This window comes from Lutjanus erythropterus, chromosome 21, assembly GCF_056507025.1.
Source record: "Lutjanus erythropterus isolate fLutEry1 chromosome 21, fLutEry1.hap2, whole genome shotgun sequence".
In the NCBI taxonomy this organism is placed as follows: Eukaryota; Metazoa; Chordata; class Actinopteri; order Lutjaniformes; family Lutjanidae; genus Lutjanus; species Lutjanus erythropterus.
In genome coordinates, this window is record NC_139337.1 from 25,785,815 (window position 1) to 25,813,744 (window position 27,930).

The 27,930-nt window shown below is 40.1% G+C and overlaps 1 protein-coding gene across 6 annotated transcripts in view; it reads left to right on the top strand.

Annotated features, from left to right (window-relative positions):
* Positions 1-27,930, top strand: part of abi1a (abl-interactor 1a) — a 60,502-nt gene that overhangs the window by 18,078 nt on the left and 14,494 nt on the right. For 4 of the 6 annotated variants that reach the window (XM_084710446.1, XM_084710448.1, XM_084710451.1 and 1 more), the window contains exons 3-6: positions 17,036-17,212; positions 23,773-23,787; positions 25,338-25,441; positions 26,082-26,222. In XM_084710446.1, coding sequence (XP_084566572.1) covers positions 17,036-17,212; positions 23,773-23,787; positions 25,338-25,441; positions 26,082-26,222 — 437 coding nt within the window. The remainder of the gene's footprint in view (positions 1-17,035; positions 17,213-23,772; positions 23,788-25,337; positions 25,442-26,081; positions 26,223-27,930) is intronic. The other 2 variants (XM_084710447.1, XM_084710450.1) reach the window with 1 other exon arrangement.

Sequence of the window (27,930 nt, forward strand, 5' to 3'; positions counted from 1 at the left end):
CGAGGCTGGTGTTGCATACTCCTGAATTGGAAATAGAGAGGAAGGCCTGCAGCTTGTAGGATATAGGTTGTTTTAACAGTGGAAACGTAAGGAGGTGAATACAGCTGAAACACGAGAAATCTGACTCCTTTATCCTCGAGACACTAATAACAAACACACCTCAGAAGCTATAAATAATCATACCAACATATCTTCTTTCGCCATGCCATTAATCGTTTTCTGTACCCATCCGTGCCTGAAGCTTGGATGCTTTAGGATGTGACTCTCTTACATTAACTTGTCAGTCAGTGTGTGGTGAGACGTTGCCTGGCGTCAGGGCTGTTTCCTTTTGGTCTGCCCACAGTTACAAGGGGTTCACTCTGGTCAGGGTGTGTCTGCTTAGCGGTGCCATGATGGAACTGATGCATCCCTCTGAGTTGGAAGTGTATTGTGCTCTACTGTACTGTAATACAGTACATCTTGTTTTGTATTTTGTATGTGCTGGGAGGCAGGACTGACAAATGCCTATTGAGTATTGTTGAAATGGTGAAATGGGAACAAGTAATAAGTTTAGTTTGATCCAGATGCAAGTCATAAGAGCTGTTTGCATCTTCTAAAATATCTGAAGCAATATGAAATGTTTTCTGTAGCCCAATGTGATGTAGTGAAATTGCTTTTTTTGATTTAACTAACAATCTAAAATGCAATATTGAAATTACAATCATGTAAAAGCAGGGAATATTTGCAAATCTTCACATTTTAGAAGTAGGACCCAGTGCCGTTGTGTAAATACTTAATTGGTTTAATAATTTAAAAGGGAAATTTACTAGTCCATTAATCCTGTGGTGTCAGCCTTTGTGACCTTTGCCCCTTAAAGGGTTATTGGTGTATTTATTAGATAAACACAGCTGTAGCATCTTTACCTGAATTGCTTATTGACATTCAGTGGAGGTTAGAGTCGGGCTGCAGTATGACTTAAGAGTGAAACGTGTGTGTTTGAATCTGTGTGTGTGCCGACAGGTTTGTTTTTTGCGCCACCCCCAGTGCTGTCGTTGCCATTCACAGTCCAGGGTCTCTCTGCAGTACCGAGGCGGAAGGGCTGATGGGAAAATAGAGTAGCTTGCGGGGCTTCCACCTTGTGCTGCGTGTGAAGTGGCTGCTAAGAGGCTGTGAACAGGGAGCGCTTTGTCTGTCTGGCGGAAGAAAATGCCTCACATTGAGAACCTTTCTGTGATACCCCCGAATAGAGAGGGAGAATAGTGCGCGTGTGCGTTGGGGGATCATGCACACACAGCCTGTGCTCTTGTGGTGGCTCCTGTGTCCTAATTATGATTTTGTCTTTTACCCCTAACACAGATCTTAAGTTTCATGGAGTAATTTTCTGATTTGCACCATGTAAAATTGAATCAAGAGGCATGCAGCTATGTAAACCCTCAGCTGTTCACCTGAGACAGTCATAATGTGGAGCCTGCGGTGGCTTCGTTCAGGAAGTGTTAGCATGGAGAATGAGACATAACAATGGAATAAAAGCAACTCTATTTGGAGAAACCATAGACTGTATAAATATTGGACGGAGCGTACGGATCTTAAAACCGAAGCACCTGGGGTCAACTCCACCGGTTGCAAAAAGAAGTCCAATTGTATGAAGTCTTAGTAAGAAAATGACTTAACTAAATTTTGTCAAAATCTGTAAAAGAAAATCCAAATTAATGATCCCTCCATCCACTACAGTTGATATTATTAGAAGTTGGTTCGTTGCTGGTTTGATGGCACTTGTATTCCAGTCAGGTGTCATGAAATTATTGCAGAAAAAGAGGGTGCAATAAGATGATGTAATTAGCTTCAGTCAAACCTCAAACAGTGAAAAACAATGTGGAAAACATGATGGAAATATGACATCTCTGTTTGTTTCGTGCAGTAATTTGAGAAAGGTTATAATTATAGGCTCATTGCATGTGACATTTAAGTCAAATGTTTTATGTATGTCATGATTTATTTGCTAAGACTGTTTCCAGTGAACTTTCTCCATTTTGCTTTTATTGATAGACTGACTTTTTCGCCTTAGCCAAATGTAATTTTTTTTGTGCAGTATTTTGAAATTTTGCCAGATATTTTTGATTTAAAATGCACATAAAAACAGGTTGATAGATACCTGCCTTTTTTGACACACTTATAATATTTGTAAAAAACCTGAAAAGAAAAGACCCTCTGATACATGTTTCCTTTTACAGGAATAAAAGAAGGGTTACAAATAACAATCAGCATGTTTAGCTCCAATATTTTTCACATCTTTCTATTGCAACAGATCATGTCTGTTATATACATTTTTTTTTTAATTTAACTAGGAAGTCAGATTGAGATTAAAAAACAAGTGAGACCTCACCTAGACAGGGTCAAATAGCCGCATCTTACAGATAAGAAGAACAACATGAGGTCGTGACAGCAACAGCACAACTGAAAATACAATACACACACAAACACTGTTGCAACCTTTAGTGTATGCAGGTCTCAATGAGTAGATAAGAACACAAAACAAAGATAGAATCATTACTGATAAATTGAGCACAAAGACCTGAAAATAGCCACTGATTCATTCATTCTTGCTAAACCAACGCACACAGAGATATAAATGAAAGTCTTTTTTGATGTTTTGTTCTCACGTGGTCAAAACAATTTTTACCGCTGACGTCTTTGAAAATCCTCCTAATTCTTAGTAAATTCTTTAAATTGTTCTTTGGAAAATTTTTAGTGAGAACAAATGACCGGTTTTTCCACATCTGTCTTGTGGCAGCAGCATATCAGTCATGGAGGAAATGGTGAGTCAGTCTCAGGCAACAATAGAGGGAAACTCTGATCAGCAAAACCTTAAAGGGATAGTTCAGATTATTTGAAGTGGGGTTATATGAGGTACTTATTGATAGTCAGGGTAGTACCTGTAGTAGATGGCGGTCGACACACCCCCAGTTTGGAGAAACTGGAGCAATGTCCTGTCATGGACAGGGGTCAGCAACAAAAAGGTAATTTAGCCACTTTAAAAAGTATTTTCACTGCTTTACCTTCCCATCAGACAGCCTGGTCTGATGGGAAACCAGCGTTATACGAGCCAAATATTGCGGTCTCCAAACCAACCAAACTCTGTAGGAGAAATCAGTCATTTTACCTCGCTGAACACAGGAGTTGCTGGTATGGTGTTGCCTCATTTGTTTAGTTAGTTTGTATTATTGTGCAACTTTGGTGAATCCGAACTGACCTTTTGAAGTCCACAATAACACAAACTAACTAACATATAGAGGCAGAAGTAGAAGCAACTTCCATGTTCTGAGAGGTAAAATTACTGATTTTGAATATGGAGTTTGGTTGGAGCAGTATTTGGCTTGTATTGGCTTTTGGCTTCTCCAGACTGGGGATGTACTGACCGCCATCTACTGTAGCTAATACACTGACTGTTGATCAGTGCATCGTACAGTCGCACTTCAAATAATCCAAACTGATACTTTAAGTGGGAGATTTTGCAAGACAATACAGCATCAGCAAAATCCTATAGAAATAAAATGTATTTATCCTATCATTTTATAAATTAGACTGCTGCTAAACCACAAACTGACCACTCAGTGTTAATTAATCAACTGGAAATTTGAGTGTTCCTATCCAAGGGTGCAGTTGACAACGTGGTGATAAAACAGCTGATGGATTTACACACATGATAGTAGAAAATCACATTTTACAGCTCACTATTTTGCCAGTACGGCTGCGTTTTACAATGATGTAAATGACTTGCGCTTGGCCAGCGTGCACACCGAACCCAGCGACCACAGTGATGAAGCAGCACAACAACAGGCTGGATGCTGCACAAAGCAGCTGACACGCACACATCCAGAGTACACTCCCAGTTTGTTCCCACAGCTGCGAGCTTCACTGAGATGCTGTTAGAACTACAGTTACACAATATTCTTATCTGATCACATGAGTCAGCCCACTGTTTGTGTGCAAAGGAGGATTCAGTTTTGTAATTATTATCTCAGCGTTTTATTGTTTTGGTTGTTCTTCATTCCTGTCTTCATTCCTGGGATATACAGTTGCATGCCGTTACACTCTGCTGCTGCTGCTGCTGCTGCTGGTGTGTGTGTGTGTGTGCGCGTTTGTGTGTGCACACGTGTGTGCAGTGCCATGATAAGAGCACACACATGCATGCAAAGACTCTTACGGTTGCGTCTGTGTGCTGCAGAGCTGGCTTTTTGACCTCCCGTCGAGGAAGAATGGCTCTCATCCAAACAGGAAATGAAGCCTTATAGGTCTCCCTGTGTCTCTCTCAGTGTGTGTGTGTGCTCCTTGTGTTTCCTGCTGATCCCTGCCTGTGTATTTTGGTCTCTCTCCTGCCTCTCCTGGTGGTCTCTTCCACTTTGCCTGACTGTGAAATGCAGAGTTCCTTCCATGCAGAGTTTGTCTGTATTTTCCTTTTTCACTGCTGGATATTTACACCATTCTCCATACCCTTTTCTCTCTCCAGGGGATTATAACGATGTGTTTATGTGTGTGTGTGTGTGTGTGTGTGTGTGTGTGGCCAGAACTTTGTGTGGTCCATTGCCTCTGGACAGTGTTTATTTAAAGGTTAAAGACAGTTTAAAGGTTTGACATAGGAAAATAGCCGATTTGGATTCAGAGAGTGTGTAGGATGTTTTCGATGACTTTAAAAGGAATATTAATTGTTTTTCTTTTTTTTTTTAAACTAAATATTATTTTCATTATTGATTAATTTGCTGACATTTTTTTCAGCAGTCCAAAACCCAAAGATAGTCATGCATGATTAGCCAAATTGATTATCAGAATTGTTGCAGATATAGCTGCAAATTCTCTGATTTCAGCTTCTCAAATGTGAATATTTTCTGGTTTCTTTACTCCTCTATGTCAGTAAACTCAGTAGCTTTGGGTTGTGAGCAAAATAAGACATTCGAGGACTTAACAGAAACATTTTTCACTATTTTACAGACCGAACAATTAATCAGTTAATATAGAAGATGATCGACAAATTAATCGATAATGAAAATAATCCTAATCTGCAGATATATTTTTTGTTGACAACTAATTTATTATTTCAACTTGTTTAAAGATTCCAAACCGTTTCTATTAACAGTTAACACCTATTAATGATATATTTGACTGTATTTGTAATATTGCTATCTCAGACTTGATGAAATTGATTAAATGAAAACACCAAATATTTGCAGATTTAATCCTATCCAGTGAAGGATTGACTGTTTTTTCTAGCTCAAAATATTATAAACTGAAGCCCTTTGGGTTGTTTAAGCAGTTGCAAGGTAATATCTGCAGCTCTGTTAACTTCCAGTGTGGATTTGTAGGTTAAAAAAGTAATTGCTTTACCAAAAAAAAAAAGAAAAGAAAAATCAGTCCATGATGAGAATACCAATTGTTTTTTGCCTTGAGTGGTTTATGTAGCTGAAACATCTTGTGATATTACAGGCACACATTTGGCACCATCCTCATCTCTGAGCAGCTAATGGGAGTCAGTAGGGGGGTGATTGAAAATGGTAAAAATTTGAATGGGAAGCAGTTTTTAATCCAGACGGCAAATTAGTTTATAATACTCATCACTTGGAAAAAAAATCATCAGGTCATTGCTACTGAGTTACCTCTTGGCTGTGGCTTTTTTTCAATGATCACTTGACACTTGTGACAAATATGGAGGCGGGATATTTTACAGTTCAACAAACATTATCAAGCTCATATGTACTTAAAGCTTTCATATAGACACATACCGGACAAAATATATATGCTAATGCTAGGGTTAGCTATGCTAAAAAAACGTCATATAGCAATTATTTTTGACTAAAATTTTGACAGATATATTTTCTTACAAGATTTTTAGGCCATGGCATCTCTGCAGCACTACAGTACCTCATTATTATGCTGTTATCTCACACATTTTTCCCTTTTCAAAAAATTGCAATTTGTTGCCAAATTGCAGTTTCAATAATATTGCAATTAATTGTGCAGCCCTAGCTGACACTGATATAGAGTGATGTAACTGTGATAGGCCAATATTGGGCCGGTAATGTCAATCAACAGATATATTGATCAGGCTCTGCTTCAAATGTTACAAAAAGTGTGAAAAGCCCATCACAGTTTCCCAGTATGATGTATGAGCTTCACCAGATCTTCACGTTTGACAAGCTGCAACCAGTAAATTAATCATTTCAACAACCCATCAGTTGTCAAAATTAGTGTTGATGTGTCTGTCATTCTCTATTTGATAAATCATTTAATCAGTTGCTCCATTCACTTCCTGGAAGTCGTGCGTCTGTGTGAGCTGTAAATCAAATCTGAAGTGTGGCGGCTCATGCACGATCATCCTGACTCTGTCCTGCCTGAATAGAGGTTCAATTTGAGTAAATGCTGATGTGAAATGACTGGTGACTGATGTTGTTCAGTGAATCAGCTGCTCGGCTCTGTGGTTGCTTCCTCTCCGGCTCTTCCTACCCCCCCCCCCCCCTTCTTCCTTCCCACTGCAGAGCATCATCATCATCATTACCGCTGCATTCTTTCCCACTTAACTACCCTCTGCAATTACATCTAATCACTACACCTCTGTTCAGCAGTTCCTCCCTGTGTAAGAGAGGAATGCAGGCAATTATTTGACAGCTCCTTATAAACAAGGCTGATTACTGAAGACACAATCTGTAGCGGAGATTCATCTTCTGGTGTTTGTTATATCCACTGTTTTCTGTGTTTGGGCTCGCTTTATCCTGTATGTAAACTTATGAGCTCGGTCAGAATGCTGTTTTGGCTTCAGCCCAAAAGTCAGATTGACTAAAGTCAACCGAGGTGTTTCCATATGTGCTGTGTTAGCAAACAAAGTGTCGACCTTGGCATGCTGTCCTGACTTTTTTAATAGAGGGTGTCTTTTTTTTCTCCGCTGTGAGAGACGATCTCTCCGAGGTTTCACACTTCCAGTCCGCACAACCTCCGCTTCTGGCTCCATCACACCACACATTGGGTTGTTAGATTCACCAGACAAATCCAGCTTTTGAGGGATGTTTAACAAGAAGCTGCCAAACTGAGAACTCCCCACGGGGCGTTTGACCTCCCATTTTGGCTCAGACTGCAGATGGAAGCTCCGACATGCTCTGTTTTGCACTAACTGCACCACCGAAGGGCCTCTGGACAACTGTTTGACTCCACAGATGACAGCCTTCAGATGTGCTGGCTGTAATCACGCTGAGAAACAGGCCAGACAAAGAGGCGTTTGCTCTGCTTCAACAGCCGGTTTGGCTCAGCACAGAGTGGGGAGTGTTGGATTGCATTGCTCCTACAGATGAGGCCGGACACAGTGAGGAGGAGACGACACAAGACTGGGAGCTACAGTGGCCTGAAGGGTTGTGAAGCAGGCATGTGACCGGAAGTTTACTGGTACAAATCTAGGATAAGGTGCCCTGGAGCAGTGGTTTATGGGGGTTGGGCTCCCTAATGGGTCACAAGATCGACCAGAGGGGTCATGAGATAATTTACAACAAAGAGGAAGAGGAAACAGTTGTCAACGACATTATAATATCTTTCTCTAATCTTTGCTTTTTCTTATGAAAGACCAGATAGTTTTACATTTTTAAAGCTCCAAAAATAAGAATGTAGGGTTGGGTATTGTTTGAAACTTTTTGATTTAATTACTTGATTTCTACAAGTGAAACAGCCGTATTTTTATTTTCTATTATTATTTTCATGGTCAATTATTCTGCTGATTATTTTGACGATCGATCATTTAGTCCATGAAATGTCAAAAAATTTGAAAAAATGCTCATCCCAATTTCTCAGCCCAAAGTGACATCTTAAAATCGCTTCTTTTGTCAAACCAACAGTCCAGAACTCAAAGACTCTTCACTCACATGTTCAACATGTTGGAAAATATGCTCATTTACTTTATAGCAGTGAGTTATGAAAATTGATACCACTCTCACATGTGTCTGTCAATTATGAAGCTGCAGCCAGCAGCTGGTTAGCTTAGCTTAGGTAAGCACTGGAAATGGGAAAACGGCATGGCTCTGCCCAAAGGTAGCAAAATCTGCCTACCTGCACCACACTTTTGCCCCACGCCAGAGAAGGTCCATCTTGGACACGACTCGGCATGAAAAATGGTGGAATGGTGGAAAAAGTGGCACGGTTTGACTTGGCATGACCAAAAGTACCGGTGGAAAAGCCGCAGTGGTTTATTTTGTCTCTTGAATGGTAAAACATTGCCAAAATAGGCATTGCTTCATACAGTCAGAAATCCAATGTGACCAAATAGAAAGATGCCAATTTCTCCACTAACAAGAAACTCATTACACATTGATGCAACAAAACCGCAAGATGTCTTAATGATACAGCTGAATGATCACATTCACAAGCTCTGCGTGTGTCTGTATTTCCACATTCCACAAAAGCAACACGTCCAGGACTCTTCTCTGAGGAAGTTATTTCAGGAAATGCAGGAAATAACCGTAGTAGAAGCCAACCGGGCAGGTTAAGAGAAAGTGGGCGCAGCAGAAAAAAAGCACATTTCAGCACTTACGGCACTGCATCACAAAATAACTGCTGGAACACACTGAGCATCGCTAATTCTTTAAATCCACTGAACGTGGCTAATAGTGTGAGCACGAAGCGGGGCTTGCCAGGAAATTCGGGCTCAATCAACCTTTTCCTGGGAAAATAACCATTAGACAGAGATGTTCGTGTCCTCCTCATCAGCCTGTCTTCACCTGTTGCCGTCTCTGACCACAGTGATAAATCCTCTTGTACAGTAAGTCTGAAACTGAGGTTCAGATGTGTTTAACAGACGTGTGCTTCGTAGTTATTATCTCCTCATAATCCTGCAGAACAAGGATTTCCAATTCCTGGACTGCTGTAAAGACAAGCTTATCTTAGCTCTCAGCCAGGAATGGCCTTTAATAAGACCATGTGCCATGTCTTATTTCATAATCATGTGTAGTTCTGGTTTATGGCTGTAAAAATAGTCCATGTCCTAATGTTCTTGGACAGTGCACCATGGGAAATGACTACTTTCCAGTGCTGAGTGTGTGTGGTATCTGAGAGGAGAGCGAAGAAGATGCCTTTCTGCCTTTTTTCAGTTTGCCTAAACATTTCTTCAGGTCTTATAATCTGCAGTCGAATGCTATCATTAAAGATTGGCACATTTGTCTGGCCTGGCTAGCCACACATGTATACACACACACACGCTGGTATGTAGGGTGTGTTTGTCTAGTAGTGTGCAAGCTCCCTACTACGCCTACAGTACATGCTCTGCAGCTTTTTTGTTTGTCCGTGTGTTTGTGCATAGCAGGCGTTTTATTGAGGATATCATCCCTGCGGCCAGTCTGCCAAAGTGCTGAAAAGGCTTTTTCTTTTTTTTTTTCTCCTCCAACATGTGCTGAAGTGAAACCGGCTGTCTCAATTCCATATCAAAGTCTGCAGACTTTTTTTTTTTTCTTCTATCTGTCTGATCTCCTCTTCTTACCTCACCCTGCATAACAGTGTTTGTCTGGTGGGAAGTTGTCAAGTTACGTTTGCGTAAGGCTTCGAGATTCCACTCCTGGTCCTCTGATTGGTTGTGCCACTGAACTGAGAGATTCATGCCCCTTTTGCTCATGCCGCGTGGACGCATTCTGTCAGTGTGCGGCCTGTTTCCCAAATGCCGCCCCTAGTCTGAGCAGAGTGAGGGAGAGAAGCTGGGTCAAAGAAGTTCACTGTGGGAAGAATCTAGATTTTCAGATTTATCGTTCACTAGCATAAGTTTAAAAAAATGTTGCTGGACCCATACTCTTACATCCATTGTGTAAACTTCAATTATTAGATCTATCAATTTATATTGTGATATAGTACATTATCTACAAAACAACCAGACAGGAATGTTTGCATTTGGCTAATCCAGCAAATAACACACCCTATGAATCAAAGCACGTTATCATTTGAGGCAGGATACGGGCAAAACAGTAACAAAATCTTGATTCATATTTGATCAGCACTGCCTGGTTTGACATTTTTATCTGATTTATCATGAGCCTGGTGTGTTGCTCTTGAAACGTGTGACTTCGCTGATGTCACTTTTCACATTTGGACCGATGACGCTCCTCTGTCAGTCATCGTAATGAACTGGCCCAGTATTAAATAAACAGTTATGATTGGCCCAAAGAAATGACAGATGCCACAGCAAATGAAACATAAGCTCACATATTCGGCTGGTTCCCAGGTTAATATATCATCATTGGCCGTGCCTAAATAGAAGTACATTCTGGTCAAGGCTTAAATATAAGCAGAATGAAAACATTGAGTGCTGTAAATAAAAAATGCTGCCTATGGCATCACTGATCTTCTGTAAATCCCCTAAAGAGTCCAATTTATGAATCATGAAGCTCCCTTTTCCAAAGTGTGTTATTCAGTTTGCCCCCCTCTAGATTCCCTTTACTGATTACTGTTTCTTCCAGCCAGTCAGACATCATCTCTTCGGTGTCCAAAAAGCAATTCCAAGCCTCCCAGGTGGGTAAACATGTTTGTGTTTCATCGAGGGACACAATATCACGTCATTAGATTCCTGGGTGTTGAGGTTCAAACATTTTAAACAGCTGACCATGTGTCCTGTTTGGAGATGCAAGCTCTCCAAGTGCAGCTGTAACCAAAATGGCAACAATCTGGATTAAAAAAAGAAATAAATAACAAATTGCAAATATTTAGCACTTGTTGCTCCTAACAACACAACACTAGAATCTCTCATCGTGGCAACCACTGCTTTGACTCACTGGTATCCCAAAATGGGAAGAACTTTTCCAGTCCAAAGTGATCTCGACTGTCTGGCGAGAACGTGTGGATGACTGTGATGGTGTTGGCAGCAGTTCCAGTGTATGACCTAAATCCTCAGACTAGTCATATAGGTGGGTGACTCTGCTCTGGGTGTGGGGGAATTGGGTTGAATTAGAGGGAAAGAGAAAAGCAAAACCAAGAGGACGAAGAGGAAGAATTGGATGGAAAGAAGAGAAGAGTAGAACACAGGTTCCCAAACCTTTTCATGTCGAGGACCCCCCAGTTTGAACCTTTTCCATATCAACACTCTTAAGTTTTCTAATTTTTAGGGTGGACAGAGGATCTTTATGGGGAGATAGCAGCTCAACAGTATATCCCACAGAGAAGTGGCATATATCATCTGAAAGCTGGGAACCTGAAGATTAATGAGAACTATGTATCAAGTTTTTTAGTCATGAATGTGTAATATACATTGTGTTTTTTAGGGGCCTATTCACATTATGAACCTTTAGAGTGTATAATGGCTGATTATGATTGAAGTATATGATGGTCACTCCCATGCTTTATCATGTTTCATAGCTTGTTGCAGCAGTTTTGGGGTTGATACCATTTATTACACAGATTTGGTTCACAAATTAACCATTTTTCACCACTTAAGAATTGATGTAAAGGGTCAAAAATGTCACCAAAATACAACAATATGTCACCAAAACCCAGAGGAACAATGTAGAAAAAAAAAATCAAACACTTTTGACATGTTGGAGAGACAAAAAGACTACCTACCTACTGAAGGACTACTGTTGGTCCCCACCAGGGATGCACTGATATCACCTCTTTACAGTTACTGGTACTTTCCGATACTGAGTACCGACATGGGTACTTAATAGTGCCATTACAGTTCTTATAATGATTTTAAAAACACATTTTATTTTCATCAGATGCTCCTCACTTTCAAAAAGTAAGAAGTTGTTCTTGCCGTTCCTGCTGCTAACATTGTGTTGGTTCTTTAGATGTTTTATCAAATTGCTTGTGTTGAAAGAGCTGCTTTTCATACAGCAGCATCAGGTGTGGTGGTATAGTCCCTGGACCCCAGTTTGAAAACTACTGGAGCAGAAGATAATGGAGGCAATGAGTAAAAAGAGCAAATAAAGAGAAGGCAGCAAGAAGTGGGGGCCCATAAATACTAAAAGCCTGTAACTGATGGATTTGCCAAACACCAGAGGCAAAACTACTCAGTGTTCTGGGAAAAAAACACCCACAGGCCTCAAACATATGGGTGACAGTGGTTGAAAACACATGTGAATCATCCACCTTTCAGTTTGGCAACATGTATTCAGAGTTCAGATGGACCACGGGGATCAAGTAAACTACTTTAGTGCCAGTTGAAAAGTCAGTAGAAGCGGTCGAGGGGCAGAGACAGGCTGTTAAGTAGCTATTGCTCGGGTAGGAGTTCCTCGAAGGGGGTCAAGCCAGAATGCGCTTTTCTATTTAGACCTTTTGCATTTTTGTCAGTTCCATTAAACGTTCTTTGGACACTGGTCAGCGGATTAGAAAAGCTCTCTCGACAGGGTGCAGCCGCTCGCTGTATGAAAGTTGCGGTTTTGAATCGACCCTCCTGTCAACACTTCTGTAACATCACCCTGCCCTGTTACAGCAGGGTTATTTTCCTGGCATACAGGAAGGAGATGAACTCATACCACTTCGTCTTCTCACTTCCCTCCTCTGCCAGTTGCGATCATGTTTGTCCACCCGCTGCTCTCTGATAAGGGGAATAATGTTCAGTTAAGACCAGGTGCTTTGCCAATTTTAGCTACAATATTTCAACAACAGTTCTCTTTTTTTAGGAGGAGTTTCTTTCAGTGGTTTGTTGTGGAACTTAAAGGGGAAGTTCTCCCCAGAATGAAAACTATATATGTGTTCTCCTGTTACCTGTAGTGCTTTTTATCCATCTAGATTGTTTTATTGTGATTTGCCAAGTTTTGGAGATAACGGCCATAGAAATGTCTGCCTTCTCTCAAAAATAGGGGGACTATAAAGACAAAAAAAAGAGAAAAATTCAACAGCACTATCTTTTTTCTAAAAATATCCCAGTAACTTAAGATAATCCACAGATCTTGAATCAGCAGTTTCATGTAGAAACTATTTTCTTTCTAAGTACACTAGAGCTGCAACAATTAGTTCATTAATCATTAAAAAGAAAATAAGTTGAGATGTAAGATGTAAGAATTTGCAGGGTTTTTTGTCATGTATCAGTCCATCCAGGATTTTGCACGCAACATTGCATCTTCCTGAAAGGACTGATTTCTAGTAGTGTTTCCAACTCAGGAACTTTCCCCAGGGACTAGGAACCTTTGGAGGTACTCAGTGCATTTCCACTGCAGGGACCAGGGTCTAAATTAAGTTCCGGCGACAGTATTTTACCCCCCAAAAAGTCCCTGCTATGGGGTTGGTAAATACAGTAAGTTTTGGGGGTGGGGTTTGCAACGCTGAGCATTCCTGTTTGGTCAACCATATTCATCAGTATGGAGTTACAGAGGAAAGCATGTGATAGCTGGGCCACAGTCAAAGTTCAGGACTTATTGGGCATTTATTTCCATATTATATGGTGTCATCATTGTTGTATTAACATATCCAAAAATTACCCTAATGAACCCTAATTCTAAAAACAGCTGTCTCTTTTTCATATGTCAGCAGATTTATTTGCCTAATCTTCACAGGTCTTTAGACTGCTGTGGAAATGCAAACAACAATGGGCCCTTTTAGTTCCTCGAAAAGTAGTTCCTGGGACTAAAAGTTCCAGGTGTTTTGAGTGGAAACGTAGCTTTTGATAGTAAAGGAAGAGTCTTTGGGTTTTGGATTGTTGGTTTGACAAATTAAGCAACTGAAGGTGTCAGTCAGGCCAAATTGTGATTTTGAAATTTTGCTTCTTTTAAATATGATTATTTGACATTTGAAACTTTGAAACCAATTGCTTTTGTGATGAAATGTCCCTTTAACTCTTTTTCACTTTCGGCTGAGAACAGCTTCTTCCACATAATATCTGATGATAACAAAGCTCCATGACTTCACATGGTCTCTAGAGTGAGAGCTGTGCGTTTGGGTCGCAGTGAGGGGAAATGAGGTGAAAGATTTGTTTTGGAAGTAAAACCAGACCTCGAATCGCTTCCTCTGTCTGGGTCCATCGCAGCCAATCACTGAACTCCACTGCTCCCCTGCAAATGGAAAGACTGATTAGATTTTGGCCCAGTTGTTTCCAGGCGATCATCGTGATTTATGGCAGTTTGAAATTTGGGCATTATCTCTGAGCTGTGTAGTCGAGTTATTAGCTCAAATCCAATCGTAGTAGAGGCCTTAACCTCTTCAACTCTGCTGGGACGTGGACGACTTCGCTGTTTGTTAGAGGCTGTAGTGGACTTTTTAAAAACTTGACCTCATTCTATAAAATGTCTATTGTGACCTCTAGATTAATCACAGCCTCATGAAATTTCACAATCAATATGAAACATTGTTTATTACAGTATTATGACTCAAAATAATTGAGCTGCATCCTAAATTAATCTTCAAGCTCCCAGCTCCTGCTCCTAAATATCTCCTGTTACCCTCTAAAAATGGGCAAAGACAAAAATGGGTATGTTGTAGGGAGGGAGGGAAGGAGCTGGAGTCTGAAGTGCTGCTAAAATGGAATAATTGTGCATTGGTTTGTTCGCCTTATTGGGAAGACTTTGTCACCACAGTTCTTTTTTTATATTAAGAGCCTCTCATGTTCTGGCAGGCCAGCTCAGGTTAAAAACAATGACTGTAGTCGATGCTCTGTCATCCCTCTTAATTCAAACAGACACAACGGGGCATTGGAACAGGATGTTTCCCCTCTGTATGGGAAGTCTCCGTGGGAGCAATTATGTATGAGCAACTTTGCCTGTTATGAAATATTGATTACACTTTTTTTCTGTAATTTTGAACAATCTACTTTCTTTTACTCTTACTTGTCTTTTAAGAAGACTGCATTTATATCTGATTTTGTTCAAGGAAACTGTCAGATCTGAAGTCTATATCTCATTCATGTCACAGTTTAACATTAGACTTGATGCTGTCCAGAGATGTCAGCACAGACTGTGCTGGACTGTATATAAGTCCAGCAGTGTTGTTGAGTCCCTCCGCTCTGGGATGAGTGATACTTGAAGGCCAAGTCGTCCATACACTGGAACAGTGCAGCGTAAAGAGACAGAGCTCAGTCCAGCTCCAGATCCCCGTGGCATGAAAGGAATCCTCTGTTGGTGCTGGTCGCTGACTCCTTCCCCCCAGTGAGAGACCATCGTTTTACTGGTCTGCCCTCTGCAGACATTGCAGCCTTTCATCTCTCTGAGGAAGGGCAGCTGCTCCTGGTCTCTCCTCTTGGCTCGGTGGTAGCGTGCAGGCAGAGCAGGGAATGGAAATGCAGCAGTCAGTGGTCTGTGATGTGATGGTGTTGAGATCTGTAGGGAGGTTCGACAGCGGTGTTTGAACATGATAGTCGATACACCCTGTTGATGGCAGTCAACTGGCAGAAAATAAATGGTCAGGTCAGGTATTTGGTATTGATTGACTAATCATTTATCAAACAACAAAGGGGAAACATTCTTTGGCTCTAGCTTCTCAAATGTGAAGGTTTGCTGCTTTTATTAATTTTACAGCAGTGTGAATTGAATATCTCTGGATCTGGGATTTTTGGTCTGACAAAACAACAGGGATTTGAAGATGTTGCCTTGGCCTGTAGGAAATTGTGAGGGGACATTTTGTAGACCAAAGAATTAAACAATTAATTGAGAAAATAATTGCCAAACTAATCCATGATGAAAACCACAAGGGTACTCGGAGAGCACAGACCTCCAGCAAGGCCTAATGCCCTATCATGCAGTGTTAACTGAAGTGGAAAATAATTTGTGTCCAGCACATGATTTGGATCCACTCCAAGATTTAAGCATGTTCTTCCTTCACCCACGCTACACCTTCCACCAAGTTTCATGAAAATCTGGCAAGTAGTTTTTCCATAATCCTCCTGGAAAACAGAAATGATATCAAAAACATAACCTCCTTGGGGCTGATATTAGCTTATTGCAGATATATTGACTTGACTTGAGTTGATGTGCGCCTGATAGGCATATGATGATGTTCACGGTGAAACATGGTTAATGATGGTATCGTTGATGGTATAACTTTTGACTGTATCAGGAAGTCTGTTCAATAACAGAAATGCCGATTTGCTCAAGCAAGTAGGGAGAATCTGCACCACATGTTGGTAACATACCCGCAGAAAAGAAATACCACTGCCATTGGCCCAAACCGAGTAACCAAGAGGACTTACTCCAAGGCATTCCTTCTTTGGCTGCCTAGTGATTAAAACTGTGTTTGGTGATATTTTGTGGAAAAGCACATTTCACCACTGGCCAGCAACAACTAAAGGGTTCCTATCCACAGAAGTTTGTCCGACAGATTCACCTCGTGTGCATAAATGAAAAGTAGCATTGTTCAGTGATCAGATACTCTGAAGCTGTAGCTGTGTTTATGATCAAACCCTGACTGTAAACATGCACCATTCATGCTATAAAAGGGTTAAGAGTTCATTTTTCCATAAGTTATTTTCGTCATTTGGAACCAGCAGTGTGCAAGGTTTCCTAACGCATCTTTAAAGTAATTCGTTTTTATAAAGGGAACAGCGTAATTAATGGAACATGGGTGCAATTTCAGTGGGAAAACACTCTGGGTCCCCGGGAGCATAAATAATGCAACACAATTTGGCCCCAGCATTTTGCAAAAGGAAGATGAAAGAGACCATTTTCAGCTAATAGAAGTCTGTGAAAATATTATTAAAATACACAATAGACTTAATTTCATTTTTCCAAAATATGAATGCAATGTTCTTTCTATTGTGTCACATTTCTTCACATCACTCAATCCTAACTCATCACTCTCTAACCTTATATTTTCACGTCTTTGTGTATTAATTATACAATTAATTTCTGAAGTCAAAATGTTCAGACACACATGCTTCAGTCATTATTCTGCTCAGGATCCGGTCTCTCCCACAATCGATTTTATTAGTGTGCATTGGCTGTTGTAAAGCGATTACGACCTCCGTGATGAAAAGCACAGCCTTTAGATTTAATTAAACCTTCTTAAGCTGCTGTATGACGAGTTCATTCAATCCCAGAGGTCCCTGTTGTACTGCGCGTCTCTGCGTTTCAACTTCGGCATCGATCTCAATCCTGTCCTCTGTCCTCACTGTGTCATTTTACAGACGGTGGACATCCATAAAGAGAAGGTGGCCAGGCGGGAGATCGGGATCCTGACCACCAACAAGAACACGTCGAGGACCCATAAGATCATAGCGCCGGCTAATATGGAGCGGCCGGTCAGGTACATCAGGAAGCCCATTGACTACACTGTACTGGATGACGTCGGCCATGGTGTTAAGGTGAGCAGACTTTCTCTTTTCCTCCTGATATTGTGTGCAAACCACAAATCCAAAAAAGTCGGGAAGTTGTCTAAAACCTTAATAAAAACAGAATACAATGATTTGTAAATGCTTAACATTTTATTGGAATTGGGGTTGTATATTTGGGTCTTTTTCTCTGCTTTAGATCTTCTCCCGGATCATATTTCTCTTCACTCAATCCATTAGTTTATCTCTGCCTCTGTTCTTGCACTTTCTTGTTCTGCTATATCTAATTTTCTTCCCATCCCCCCCGTTTTTCTTGCTAGAGGTATTCCTATCTCCCTCCTTCTCTTCTCTCCTCTCTCCCACTTTGACTCGTTTTCTCGCTCACGCTCCATCTCTTGTGCTTTTTTCTCTTTCATCTTCAGAAAGCACCCCTTCTGACCCTACAGGAATATGTTTCAGTGTGGGTTGGTGGGAACGGGTTGGGGGTGGAGATGAACTAAAAAAGTGATTACATCATACAGCTTTCAGAAAACGGCTCTATTCTTGGAGCGTTGTGCAAACGGCGAGCGCGGAGACAAAATTTTGCGAGACGTTTTTAAAGGCACTTAGGCTCACGCCGCCCTCATAATCGCGTTCTCCAGTTTCTCTAAACCTTTGCAGAGGAATGATGTTGTTGCAATTAGATTTGTAGTTTATTTTCACATCAGTTCAATCTGAAAGGCTGGAAAGAAGCTGATTCTGATGTGATAAACTCTCCCAAGTAGAAACTCTGATGACCCAAGAGTGACGTTTTCACTCCCTCTGCGCCATTAGGGATAGCTTTAGGGGTCACTGGGTCGTTGTGATAAGAGTGGTAATAACATCATTTCCTGACGGCCCCAGGCATTTTTGCGATCTCCATCCTCCCGCTTGAGCGTCCGCTTGCCCCATCAATCAGCCAATCAATTCCAGCTTTCAGACAGATTGGATTAGAGCCCCGCCATTACCGTCCCGTATTGTCACTCTCAATTTACTGTGTAGGGAATTACGTTGGACCCTTCTGTCACGGTGGAACGCTGTGATGGCTAATGGGGAGTGAAGCCTTTTATTTGGGCATGTTTCCCACGACAGGGTCCACGTTTTCACAGCTTGTTATGAACATTATGTACTTGAAAATGTCTATTTCCAAGTAAATCAAGAGTTCAGGTATTTGTTGGTTCACACTCCCAAAACTAGGATGAAAAAAACAATACCACTCTCATGTCTGTATGCTAAATATGAATCTAGAGATGGGAGACCGTTAGCTTAGCCTAGCATAAAGACTGGAAGCAGGGAGAAATACTTATAACTTGCCTGGCTCTGTCCAAAGTTCCTTAATCTGCCATCCAGCTAAGATATAAATGTGCTGTATCTCTTTCTTCGGGGACCAACACCTGAGCATTTTTTTTTAAATTTCCATTTTAACATTCAAGATAGACATACAACAAAATACACAATCAAACAAACAACGACTGCAACAGCGACAATAATGAAAATGGCAGAATGGCAAAAATACAAGACGTTGCAGTAACACATTATGCAACAACACACAACGTAGAAACTGAACACAGTGACTCAAAGGATGCTGAGTAATAGTTACAGCTCATAATTTACACATAAAACCACAACTGGACGATTACATTCATTATTAATGAATCCACTCGTTATTTTCAGGATTGAGTAATCGCTTAGTCTATAAAAGTCAAAAAAATGTGACAAATGCTCATCTCAATTTACCAGATCTCAAAGTGATGTCTTCAGATTGCTTCTTTTGTCCAACCAACAGCCCAAAACCCAGACTCTTCATTCACTGTCATAAATGACAGAGAAAAGCAGCAAATCTTCACATTTAAGAATATAATTTGCTTATATTGCACTTTGTGGAGGAAGTTTTTAACCATGAAAAAAATGATTCAGTTTATGTACATGCTTGCAAGTGGACATATTTGTTAAATCAACATGTTATATTGTTGACAAAACTGTCTAACCTGCAAGTCCATTTAAAATGACATGATCTTCATCAGCAGCTGGTGTTTACCCAGTTGTCATGGATTCGTAGATGCTAGATTTTTACTTATTTTTAAAGAAAGGAAATCAAAAACTTCATAATAATGTGGCGTGGTGAATATCATGTGTTATGATCAAAAGCTCCAGAAAAGCAGTCATATGGATTTTCATGTGACTGAGATTGTTTTGTCAGCTGCTTTTTCCAAAGTATTAATATATAATGGCAATGACAATTTCATTTATATAAACCATTTCATTATATGTAAACTCATTGTGCTTAACATTTGACATACAAAATATATATATGGGCATGAACTTGAGAAAACAGTAAGGCAACATAAGAATATTTTATGTAAACACAGGGCGAAAATCAAGCAAGGTTTGTGTGAATCATCCACAGTTCAACCTCTGCTGTGTTATATTAAATAGAGGAGTTGCTCAAAATTAGGATACCACTATATCATCATCGCACAATAGTGTCAAATTACCGAAACCATCGTGCTTCATTGCTGCTCCGAGAGCGTTTGATGTGTCTATTTTAAGACCATTACGTATTACTCTGGGCCTAATCTCAGTGGATTTTCTGCTTTAAATGTCTTTATAAAGGCCGCATTTAGTTAGCGATTGTGATGGGGAACACACACACACACACACACACACACACACACACACACACACACACACTCCTGCAGCAGTCATACATCACTCACCACCTCTCATCTATGCATGTCACAGCCCAAAGAGCCAATCAATACTCAACATCAATACTCCATATTCATTCATATAGTATCCTGTGATGGCCGCTGTCAGATGCCAGGCTTGTATAGAATATCTATAGCCGTGGTTTACTTACTGACCAGGATCAATACTTTAATGGGAGTTTAAATCATGTCTATTGCCTCCAGTTAACTGTGAAACGGGCTACAGCTGCGACTGTTTGCACTGGCCTAAATGTTGAATTGGTTTTACGGCGTCACACAGTGTTTGGATAATTAAACACCAAAGCATACAGAGAAGAGACATCACGTAGCGCTCGCATACATTATTGGTTAGAAGCTGTTCAAACATCCAGAGGAGTGATAAATAAAAAGAGGAACTGAGAGAAAAGAGAAATTCATCTGGTAGATAATGAGGTTCTTCTCTGAACGCAGCAGCATCATATCAATAATAAGTGAAATCTCACTACTGACAGATCGGGATGTTCCCGCGTCTCGAGGCGTACTGACACTGACATGATGCTTTTTAGCTTTAATATGAAAGATGAGATTTATTCTTCCAGTCAGCTGATGTTTAATCTAGTCAGCGGGGCTTTCGGGAGTCCAGGGACGCTAATGTCAGGTGTTTGAAGTTAGATTGGAATCCTTTGATATTTTCTGTTGTGGCAGTTATGCGTTAACAAGATTAGCTTAAAGCAATAGTTTGGTGTTTTTGGTAATTTTGTTATTTTTCCTATGTGCAGTTTTAAAGTCTCCATTCTCTTAAAGATCAACTCCATCTGTGTTCTTTTTTGGGTTTTTCAAATGGAAATACCCACTCAGCTGTTAGCAAAAAGCAGTGACGTATGTTAGAGCTTTGATGTCATCCTCTCATTCAACCTAGGTCGGTGTTTATCAGACTTTTTACGCTGTGTATCACCTCAGAAAATATTGAGCCCTCCAAGCACCACGTTACTCTTTTGCACAGTTTTATGCTTCACTGGCATTTCTTCATTTTACCTCGGCATTGCGTTTAAACAGAATTGCAAAGAAAGTGAAAGGTAAGAAATGAGGCTAAAATGCACAAGATAAATCTTAATCCAGCATGAAAAAGTTTTTACTTACGACATATTAGGGATATTGATTAATATTAATTGTAGGTTAAAATAGAATTTTTTAAATACGAAGACATTTTTAGTGTTATAAGCTTGATCCAGCCTTGAAAAATGAAGTGATTTGATTCCTTGACAATGAAAAAGCACTTTTGTTCTTCTTGCCAATTTATGATTTTATAATCTCAGAGAATATTCTTTTTTTTTTGCTCATAAATTTACCACTTAATATTGGATATCTTGAGATTCATTTTTCGTAAATTTGTGATTTTTTTCCTAGTAACTTAATCACTTCATCATTTTTTTTTCATTTAATCATTTTTTTCCTTGTAAATGATTTTTTTTCTTGTACATTTGTGACTTTCTTACAAAGAATATTCCGCTTAATCTCAGAAGTTTTTTCCTGAGAATATTACCTCCCTCCCCCAGCTCTGTAATTATTTTTCAGCCTACAATGGCCCTAATACGCTGTTGTAAAAAAAACATCATACATAGATAGCTACTTACAGAATGTAAATCCTGTTGGCTGTTTCTGAAAAAATGGCAACAACATGCCTCAAACACAGGATCTGATTTAATTAAAATCGCAGGGATGATAATTTTAAATCTACTCATGAATTAAAGAACCTGTCCGTTACATTTAACCACAAAAGTTGTTGATTTTGACTTTCTAGTTGCTTTCCAACACAAAATAATTAACCACAATAAGATGACATATTTCACATCTCGTTTTGGAGTAGCTGTATTTTTCGGAGCGTATCCTTGGTGACCACCTTAACATCAGGAAGTGCCTGTGCCCTTTATACTGAACCCGTTGACCCGTCAGACTCAGCCAACTCTCACAGACTGCATTGCACTAGATTTTCAGTCCAGCTCCACTTTGCTAAGCCTTTTTGGACTTGATAATGACCTTAATCTGAACCTGTCTGTCCATAATTCAACTCTGAGGTTACTAAAGCATTTCCACGCCGACAGTCTGGTTTGTGCAGCAAAACCAGAGATACAGCATTAGCCAGGAAGATAAGGGAAGGCAGTAGTGGGTCTTGGCATTTCTAGCATGACCTAGATTGTAAATTGAATCTCGTCTAGCTCTGATAACCCTGGGAGAGTGAAATACGAACGTGAAATTTACCATTCACAGCCGCACTGAAGGTGTTTTCTGTTTTTAAAGAGGCAGAGAGATCACTTCATACTGACCCATGCCATGCTTTTGGTTTCATTTTCTCTCTTTCTCTTGTGGTCTTGTGATGCTACAATGCCTTCTGCAAAGGCCACTGGGGAAGCTGCATTATAGATGAGCCACTTGACTCTGCAGTTGTCAAACCCCACTGCCGTGTTGGCTCTGTATTCTCTTTGACATCAGCCCACACAAGTACAAAGGTGTTTTTTTACTGCTGCCAATACTGTGATAATATAGTATTATTTTGAGTCCAAACCTGGGAATCAAATGAACACATAGGCTGAGTTGCACCAGAAAGATTCAATTTAAACCTCAGTTTAGTTTTTACTTTAAACCTAGATTAAATGTAATTCTGTTGCACCTTTAAACTCCAATTCAAAAACTGATCCTGTATTAACTTTACACTTACACTTGAGGAGGTTTAACTTTTAGAATAGCTGCCTTTTTGAGATGGATTGCATCAAATAATTGTCAGCCATCATGAGCAGAACTGGGCTGACAATTTTTTTTGGCTGTTGAGCAAACAATGATTTGTTAACTTTTTTGTTTCCTTTTTTAGATAGCAAAGATTATAACTTTTCTTACTTTTGACTAACTAGCAAAAAATATAACGTTTTTATTTTTTAGCCAGCTAACAAACATTTATTTATTTCATTTTGGGTAATTAAGCATCTTTATATTGACTGTTTAGCCTAATTTTGGTTTACATCATTGAACTTGAATTTAATAAATGGAGATTAGTTTTGAATTTTGCAGAGCTCTGCTTTAGAGCCGCAATTATTACTCGCTTAATCGCTTACTAAATTAATCGCCAGAGTTCATCTTCTTAAATGCAAATATTTTCTGGTTTCTTTACTCCTCTGTGACAGGAAAGTGAATATCTTTGGGTTGCGAGTAAAACGAGACCTTTGAGGACATCACCTTAGGTTTTGGGGAAACACTGATCAACATTTCTCACAATTTTCTGACACTTTAAAACAAACATCTATCAATCAATTAATTGAGAAACTAATTGACCGATTAATCAACAATGAATATAATCGTTAGTTGCAGCCCTACTCTGCTTAATTTTACATCTGGACTAACTAAATATTTACTGCATTTATTTTGCTCAACTGTGTTTAGAGCTAATCTTGAATTAAAATAATCTTTGTCGGTGCAACCCAATCATAGATGCCCTGTAGACTTAATTTGTGAGGCAGTCTTTTAATGTACAATGGTGAATTCTTCAGTCTGAGACACTGTTAAGATTAGGCTAGTTTCACTTGTGCACAATAGCTCTGCCATCAGATCAGTTTCCTTCCATTCTGACTGTGGCACTGGGTGTGGTGCTATAGGGCAAAGTAAAGAGCAACAGTCAGGAGCCACAGTGTGTTGGGGTTTTTTTTCTCTGACTTGTATCTGCTGACCTGCCCAGGTCTTGCCAAATGTTTACTCAGTGTAAATACAACGAGGAGTCATTTTTCTCCTGCTCGCTTGTACTTTGACTTCTACTGATCCGCTCAGACATGGCCGTTTTGACATGCCCTCTTTATGTCTCTCTCCTCTGTTTCTTTTTTTTTTTTCCTTCGCCCACGTAAGTGGCTAAAAGCCAAGGTAAGTGTGGTTTGTCACATGACCCCTTTTGCTGTAATGTATTATTGATAGATTCGTCCAACTACCTTTCTCAGCAAACCCCTATACATGTGGTAATTGTTGTCATTTCCCATGTTATTCCCATTAACCAACATGTACTGTAGTCCTCTTAGCTCAGAACACAGTCTGAGACTCTGTAACGTCCTCCTCGTCAATTTTTAACTGTGTATCTTGTCATGTACTCTACGTGTCCTGTAGTTGTCCATAAATGTTCTGTAGTTAATTTAAAATCCTTATAGGCTTCCCAGAAAAAAAAACATACATAAAGTATTAAGTGGTATTACTAACCAAACATGTGAAATTTGGGTAACACTTTATGTGTACATAAGACTGTCATAATGGTTGTGACTGTGTCATCACACCCGTCATGAATATGGGGTCTTTATGAATGCTCTTGATTGCTGTCATTCAGTCAGTTATGTCATTTTTAATGCAAAGTTGACATTGTTTGAGATGTCTTTGTTATGACAACTTGACATTATCAAACTTAGCTGTTTAGCTTTATGTTCAAACATGACATTAAGGTGTCATATGTGGTAGGTTTTGACACTGGCTGTCATGAGATCATTATAAGTGTGTCATGAACACAGCCTCCAAGACTGATGGTGGGCAGTTTGACAAGAGGGAATACAGTACCGAGGTGGTTTTCTTGCTGGGTTTGGATCCTGGCACCCCGGAATTAGGTGGATAGCTCGACGGCTAACTGAGCTAACTAGCCAAGTTAACACAAGACAGCAGTTAGCCTTCTTTGGCAACAAGTAAACTAGCTAACTGTCTATCAGCTAACTCTGTCAGCTAAATAACATAACATTTAATAACATCTTTATGACAAGAACTCGTTACAAAAGCATTTTACAGTGTAATAAAACTTAATGACACCCTTATGACTCCAAAATGTATAACTCTACTTGAGGTCAAGGGAAATTTACCTGACATGCTTATAATGATCACATGACAGCCAGTGTCAAAACCAAACACACAGTTTAATGTCATGTTAAAACATAGAACTAAACAGTTTCATAAGGTCAAGTTTTCATAACAAAGACATTTCAAACAATGTCAACTCTAAATGAACACTGTCATAAACATTCGTAAATACTCTTTCATGTTCACAGGTGTCATGATAGTATCCTGACACTCTTATGCACACCCCTTCTAATGAAGTGTTACTGAAATATGCAACACGAGCTTCTGTTATTTAGTTTTTCTGTAGCTACAGTATGTGTTTGTTAAGTATGTGTTTTGCAAGAAGCCTTGTTGAAAAAATCTGGAGTTTTCTAACCTGCAATCAGCAGCAAACAGTCTGTGACTGAGTTAAACACAAGCTGGCATTACAAAACCTTTTGAATATTACCAGCTGGAATATATGCTTCAGTGCTGCTGAAGAGTGAAGACTCATCTGGGCAGCCTATAACTTTTTATTTTTGTTACAGAAGTAGTCATCACCCACACAGTTTCTGAAGTAATTTGTTTGGTAAATAAGCGTCTTGTTTTTTTCCCTCTGACCACAGCAACATGGAAACAATCAGTCGATCAGAGGAGGAACACTATCGAGGACCAATCCGCCGACGCAGAAGCCGCCGAGCCCTCCCATGTCAGGGCGTGGCACGCTCGGGTAAGATTTCCATTCTAGTCACCATGAAAGGAAGACTAATCCTCTAATTATCAAACACTGAATGTAAAAAAAACAGAACTCTCGTGGGAGCGATTAAAGAACATGCACTTAAAGTACATGTCATGTTAATTTATTTATCTTTTTAGCATTTGTGCTTTTTTTATATATAAATGTGAGATGGAGAGTAAGACAAAATAACACAGTGAACAGACATTACCCACTGAGCTAACAAGATGCCCCAGGGCATTATGTTTCTGCTCGAGTGTGGTCGTGGTGATGGCTGTGTTTTTTGGTTTTGGCTCATTTACACATCTGGAATAACAAAACTAATTTAAGTGAGGCCACAGGAGATGGATGCAGTCTGGGAACTTTTATGTGTTAGAGCAGGACAAGTCTCACACCCTGATGAACCCGTCGTCGTCTGATGCACAGCAGCAGTCGGCGACACTAATCAGGTATTAATTCCGAGGGTAAACTTCCAGCCCCGTAGCACACAGCATCCAGCTGGGTAAACTGATAGGATTTTCAACGGTCTAGTGAACTCTGCCTCACACTTCTGATAGTGGGATTTGCACAGAATTATGATCATTCTCGCCCTTCAATTATTTGACTTTCGTTTTCGCACCTTTGTCCGCTGCAGACGCAACACGCCCTACAAGACCCTGGAGCCGGTGAAGCCGCCGACGGTGCCCAACGACTACATGACCAGCCCCGCCCGACTAGGCAGCCAGCACAGCCCGGGACGCACGGCGTCGCTCAACCAGAGGCAACGCACGCACAGGTAATATAAGACAAGAGACACAGAGTCTGTCACATGTTCACAAACCATTGATGATCAACAGGTTATTAATCGATTATTTTGATAGCTGATTCATCTTTTAAGTCATTGTGGTTATGTGCACATATACATTAACTGTGATACTATAGCAACAGTACCAAGGCAACATACACACCTCTCTGCAGCCCAAAGCTCAGTCAGTTATTATAGGACCACTAGCTGCATGGCTAATTGAGCTCACTAGCTGGCGGAAGCTACAGTTAGTTAGGAAGGTTAGTTAAACTGTCTGTCCATCAGGAATATTATGGCATTGTGGTTATGTACAATCAGTGAGGCCCAGCACACAGAAACACGTCATTTTTACAACCTAACTCTTATCTCTTTGTCTTTGTCGTATTGTAGCCACAAACCAACCAAACTCCACAGGCGAAATCAGGACTTTTTTCTTGCAGAATACGGGAGTTGCTGGTCCATCACTGCCACAGTTTGGTAGTTTGTTTGTGTTATTGTGTGATTCTGGTGAATCCAAACAATCCCTTTAAAACACAATAACACAAACAAATGAACAGATTGAAGCAGCGGTAGACCAGCAACTCCCATTTTCTGCAAGGTAAAATGAATGTTTTTGCCCATGGAGTTTGGTTGAGTGACAGAGAAGGAAATATTTGGCTTATATAAGGGCGGTTTCCCATCAGTGCCTGGTGACACTTCTTTGTGTGACTCCAAACCTGGGACATGTCATACAACCCCACTTAAAATAATCTGCAAAAACAAAGTTAAAATGTGTCAAGCAAAGTTTAATCAACTAATGTCAGCAGTTAATATGGAGTCATTATTGCCTCATAATATGAAACTGATAGCAGCCAGACACTGTTGCCCCCTGCTGATCTGGTTACATTTGAGATTAAAAAAAAAAAAAGTTGTACAACAAACTTCATGGATAAAATTCTCAAAAACTGGAAATTTTAATCAACTTTTCACAGCTTTTAATGGAGAGGTAGTTTAGACTTTTTTACTCCAGTTTTGGATGGGTTTGAGTGGAATTAGTGTTGCAGCTACACCTCGAAAGTGAATACTAAATGTGCACTCAGTGTTTCAGCAATGTGAGAAAAGCATCTCTCTAAAAACCACTGGTCCCCCCTCGATGCAGGTAGTTCTAATCTCTTCACTTAGTCCAGCAGCTTAGAGCACTTTCGCACCTCTTGCTCCTCTCAGCTGCACTAAATCCAGCATTTGTCTGACAAGGCTTGGAGGGTTTCTTACCGTGTCCTGAATCACTCTGATATTAATATCTGTAAAAGCCTCTGATATAAAGTGCCTGTTTAAAAAAAAAAAAACTCCAAAGTCATCTGCAGTGTGGAAACCCTTGAACACAGCTCTCAAGGATTGTTACTCAGAAACCTCCACGCACAGAAAGCGACAGACTCTTTCATCAAATTTGAGTTACGAGTGAGTGAAGTCTCCTCATTAACTAAAAAGCCTGTTATGCTGACTGTGATGCTCATAAATATTACATAACTTTTTTATTTTTCCTCCCCCTCGCCCCAACTTCTCATGTATGTTTGCACAAAGCGGCTCGTTCACACACACGAGTCCCCCAGTTCTTCTTCTACTGTATCAATTAGAACCAAACTCCAAGTCTGCTTCAAATGCAGCTTGAAGGCTGTGAGGCAACAGCAGCATCACTGTTACAGATCTGTGGTTTCAGTCC